The 5052-nt window shown below is 35.5% G+C and overlaps 2 protein-coding genes across 2 annotated transcripts; both read left to right on the top strand.

Moving 5' to 3' along the window:
- Nucleotides 1-793: 793 nt before the first annotated feature.
- Nucleotides 794-1389, top strand: LOAG_12513 (hypothetical protein; the record flags this gene model as incomplete). Its single annotated transcript, XM_003148026.1, has 2 exons — nt 794-942; nt 1239-1389. The coding sequence occupies 2 exons, from the start codon at nt 794-796 to the stop codon at nt 1387-1389; spliced, it is 300 nt and encodes a 99-aa protein (XP_003148074.1).
- Nucleotides 1390-1918: 529 nt separating this feature from the next.
- Nucleotides 1919-3286, top strand: LOAG_12512 (40S ribosomal protein S11). The gene is made up of 3 exons (XM_003148025.2): nt 1919-2291; nt 2619-2824; nt 3122-3286. The coding sequence occupies exons 1-3, from the start codon at nt 2145-2147 to the stop codon at nt 3243-3245; spliced, it is 477 nt and encodes a 158-aa protein (XP_003148073.1). The 5' UTR covers nt 1919-2144; the 3' UTR covers nt 3246-3286.
- The last annotated feature ends 1766 nt before the right edge of the window (nt 3287-5052 follow it).

The following is a 5052-nucleotide window of genomic DNA, read 5'->3' as shown; positions in this document are numbered from 1 at the left end:
CGAAAAAAAGGCAAAAACAAAACAAAACATAAAAACACAACCGTTTCGGCATTTTGGAAGTATGATTAAATTTAAAAGTGCTGCAAACAAATTTAGCAATTTTCCGGCGGATATTTTGTGACCACTGGTAATTACAGCTTTAAGTTTTCGTTTATTATTTGAATTATTATAAAAATTGCAATAATAAATTTTGTTTTTTCAAAAGAAAAAAGATCTTTCTGCTACTCGAAATGATTTTCAATAAAATTGACCTCAATTTATCGATCACTTTTCACGGTTACCAGTTCCATTTCTTTATTTTCATATTTTTCGTAATTAAATAGCGACAAAGTTTAAAAAGAAAATCATCCCTAAGCAAATTGCGAACTTATAGCCGTGAAAGGGATAAGGATTGTGTGTTCCACAGATACGGAAGTTAACTCAGTATTTTTAATTAGGGTTTGAAGTTGCTTTCAATACTCGTGGTAATTAGGTCTCCATGATTGCTACAGATCTTTGTGCAGGATATTTCTTGTTAGCTCTTTCCGCTGTGATTTTCCCGTATCTTCTTGTATGGATCTATGTTATGGTAAGTTGATACCATGCAAAGCTAGCTAGTGATAATCTCAAATATAAAACTCACTGGTAGTAGTAGTCAATGCTCGTGGATTTCTAGGTAATTAGTGAAGTTATCCACTGTGCCAGGAATTTCTAATTTGTTCCTGGATGGTTGTCATCATAAACTCGTGACACAAGAGAGCTGATTTTACTTTAAAAAGACAACGAAAATTTATCTCACCAGTACATTTCGAATATGACAGGAGTTTTCCGTATCTGTACATTATCAGTTAACATTTTAGCCTTTCATGCCTCAGGACTTCATGATCAGATCGGTATTTCCATCACAGTTCTTGGCTCTTCTTTTTCCGCTCGTTTGCTTTATTTCTGTGCTTTGTTGTGTAGGTTAGTTACTCCTCAGTTTCTTTCTTTTGCAACTTAACTGGTCATACTTCAGTGTGTCTCAAATACGTTTTGTAGTATTTCATCCTTTTTTCTCAAGATCATTTCAGGCATTTCTTTTTTGATACTTTTTGTGAGCCAAATTCGGGAGTGGTTTTTCAAGGCAAATAAAGGACGAATTTCTTCACGGTGATATACAGATACATATACCTATGCACATGTAATGTGATTTTATTTGTTTGTCTTTAATAACAATTAAAGAAATTTTAAACGACTCTAAAAACATCACTGTAACTCAGTGGTGATAAGTCATCCTGTCCTAAGAATCTTTCACGGGAAGTTACAAACTGTCACAGGTTCTTACACGAAGTCCTGACTATCCCCACACCGGGTCAGGAAGTACTTATCGCGAGTGTACGAGATTTAACGGGGCCGCAGAGGTATCAGTAGAAATGTGTTTTAGGTCCTTGTACTTCGGGGTTGTGGGTATAGCGGTGTGGGGTTTGTTTTACAGTGTTTGATGTTGGTTCTATTCCTCGAATATGGAACTGTTGCGCAGTAAGAATGTACGATTACTGAATATATCGTGTGATTGATCGTAGGTTAATTCATCTCGCAATATACTGGACTTAGTTGGTATATGCGGAATCTGCAGTGAATGAACTAAATTCGCATGCCGAAACATATAATTTCGGGTAATAGAGGCTTAATTTAATATTCGAAGCATATTTACAAAAGACGGAGATCAGACATGGCAAAACATCGGCGTCCAAAGTGTCGTTAGACGCCGATGTGCTTTGGCGTGCTTGATATGTAGTTCGCTTTCTGGGAGAAGGAATCAATATACTGCTTAAGATCGCATGGTCTTCATTCTGTGACATCTCATTTAACTCAAAATAAAATATGTCTTAGAAAGTTTGATAAAACCCCAATATACTGAGAGATACGTTGAGTGCTCACTTACAGGACTCAAGCAATTAACTATGGCCTTGCTGAATGGTTTAAAGTAGATCTGATATCTTGCTTTTCTGTATGAAGCATTCATTACGGGACGCGCTACATAAAATAACTCAGACGATCATTTGGTATTTCGCTCAAATATATATGATCTTTTTCTGCCGCAATCTAAACTGTAAGACTTCTCATTGAAATGAGAAATATCTTCAGGGTTCTTGAATTCTGTGGATAAATTGGAAGCATAGAAGATGGCGGAACAAACAGAAAGAGCGTTCCAAAAACAGCCCACTGTATTTTTGAACAGTAAATTACGAACCTTGGGAATCGGTAAGAAAGCGAAGAAGGATGTACGTTATGTTCGAAATGTTGGGTTGGGGTTCAAAACACCGCGTGAGGTGAGTATCAGGGTGGTTTTTTGATTATTTCACTTTGTTATGCGTTCATGTTCACCTTGTCTGAATTCTATTTACTGGTTGAATAGTAAACCTATGGGTGCTTGTAACGCTTAGAATAAATATTCTGGGGACACTTTTCATATCGATAAGTTATGTCTTGAGTTCGAGGAATACTGCTTTGCTGCATATTTTAAACCCTTCAGAAAACATTTAGAGCCGTTATTATCCATACCTGATTTTGTTGGAGACATTATATAGCGGACAGAGTTCGACAGTGCTCATGTAATGCGTTTCGGAATTTTTCTTTGAGTTTTACTTCAATTACAGGCCATAACTGGAACATATATTGACAAAAAATGTCCATTCACTGGGAATGTTTCGATTCGTGGACGTATACTGACAGGTGTTGTTGTGAAAATGAAGATGCAAAGAACAATAGTAATTCGACGAGATTATTTGCATTTCATTAAAAAATATCGTCGATATGAGAAACGTCATCGTAATATGTCCGTTCATTGCTCACCTGCATTCAGGTTAACAACTTATGGTTTTTCTGTCATTCAAAAGATTTCCGAATCATCGAAGTTTTCTTTTTCCCATTCCTCCGACTGCAATGCAACTGTAAGCCTACCATCCATTCAGTTAATTTTATTTCGTGTTCAGCGGGCAACAGTGTCTAATCCCTGTTATAAGTGTCAGCCTGACTTCATCGTCAAAAAAGAAATTTGCTTCTACTTTTTCCCGAAAGTTTACGTGTTTGTACTTGTGCATCAGCCTTCCAAGAAATTTGTAAATGTTGTGGCGATTTCTTTCAAGAGTAGCTTTTTCAGGGATATAGCAGTGGGAGATATAGTAACAGTTGGTGAGTGTCGTCCATTGTCGAAGACTGTACGGTATAATGTGCTGAAAGTATTGAAGGCGTCGGGAGCTAAGAAATCTTTCGACAAGTTCTGATAAAAATATTTCCATTTTTTTGTTGTTATTTGACTTTGCAATAATAAATTGTTATTATTGTTTAGAGTTCTTAAATCGATTAGATCAAAATTTAGCATGAACAGGTCTTTATTCTTGGAAAACCGTGAAGGACTTCAATAGATACGAAACGAAACGGATTAAAATTGAAAAAATAATGAAAAATGATACTTGTTATGTTAGTTTCCAAATAACTTTCGGAAAGCATTCATGAGAATGAAGCTATACCGTCTTCATAGGAATTGAAAATGTAATTCTAACGCGCTGATGTGAACTTAGTTTGCGTAGTCGCGGTGGTGCTAAGGATATCATGGTTTGGTCTTTGATTTCTCTACCCTCGTCTCTTCATTTGCGTAACATTGCAAGAACCGAATGTTTACTAAACTTCTCGAGGTCTTTTACAAAATAATTTGAAATGAAGTTTGAATATAATTTAAATCTCAACTTCATTTCGCAAAATTTAAATTAAGGGGATTTTGGGGAGGTTTCGAGCCTATTCATTTGCATCTCTGTTGAGAATTCCAAACCGTGTGATTAACGATATTAAGTTTCACTATCAGACTTACTTTCGAGAAGATCGAATGACCGTGTTACAAATACGGATCACATCAAATCGTTGGAAAACCGACAAACGAAACATTTGACAGTGGTTTTGTTTATTGCTAATGAGTACCTCATCCAGACGACTATATATGTTTGTAACAAATAATATGTAAACATATGTGTTTGGATTGTGTTACTTTTGTTGCAGTCGTTGCCATCATTTATCGACAGTTCATCCACCAATTCCTTATGTTATGAATATTGAGAGGACTTGCTCATTGCTCGCTCGATTTTTCCCGTTATCGGAGAAGGATAAATTTTTGTGGGATTCCATTATTTTCGAAGTATGATTAATTAGCGTTACGGTTTAGAATAATGCAGTATCCTGACATGCGGTGTCTGACGTGCAGTAGTAATAATAATGCAGTATCCCTCCTTGAACCACGCGTGCATTTTCACAATGCCTATCATGAAATCATTTAATTGACTTAGTATTTGAATTCTGATTGCTTTCTCTTCGGATAATGAGAGAAATCAAACCTTCTTCAGTTGAACTTTTTTTTTTGGTTCAAATTTTTGGTATTCCTGACAGTCATCGAAGAAGAGAGCGAACAAGAAACTGACAAAAACGTAACCTTTTTTGCGAATAAAGGTATTTTTTTAAATTAGTAGATGATATCATATTGCGATGTATGTTGCCATGCTATATCCACGGTGAATTTTTCCCACGAAGAATGTTGACCACTGATACTTAGTGACGTAACATATGCTTTAATTATCTTGCTGATATTACCATCACTGAATTAGATATGCTATTATTGTACTATTTTTGACACATCTAAAGTAGTTTCAATGCTTTAGGCGATTAGAGTAAGAATCAATCAGTCTTAACTTTCACGACATATCGTGAATGGTTCTACATTATTTTTCCATTTTTTTGAAACTTCATCACAACTAATGTTTGAATTAATTGAAATTTTATTTAATTCATGGAATTTGTGAGGTCTCCTCCTACCTTCGGGTCTACTGAGGTTTAAAAAATTATTTATAATCTATCAATGACTACTCAATTTAACTTTTATTTATGCTTCTCGCTCTTGTGGATGCGAAAAGCTATGTATCTGCGGTAAGAAATTGTTTGTTTAAGGTAGTAGTCCAATTTTTCCGTAATCACAAAAATAGAACTCTCAGCCCGACTTTGACTTTTTTTTCCAAATTTTCCCAGAGCAATAGAGCAGTTCATCAT

Source organism: Loa loa (assembly GCF_000183805.2).
Source record: "Loa loa unplaced genomic scaffold supercont3.287, whole genome shotgun sequence".
NCBI classification, from domain to species: domain Eukaryota; kingdom Metazoa; phylum Nematoda; class Chromadorea; order Rhabditida; family Onchocercidae; genus Loa; species Loa loa.
This window is presented reverse-complemented; position numbering and strand designations above follow the sequence as displayed.

Coding starts and splice junctions, on each gene's coding strand:
- LOAG_12512 (XM_003148025.2), top strand. CDS start 2,145: ATGGCGGAACAAACAGAAAGAGCGTTCCAAAAACAGCCCACTGTATTT. Junction 2,292..2,618: donor GGTTCAAAACACCGCGTGAG/GTGAGTATCAGG, acceptor CTTCAATTACAG/GCCATAACTGGAACATATAT. Junction 2,825..3,121: donor CATTGCTCACCTGCATTCAG/GTTAACAACTTA, acceptor TAGCTTTTTCAG/GGATATAGCAGTGGGAGATA.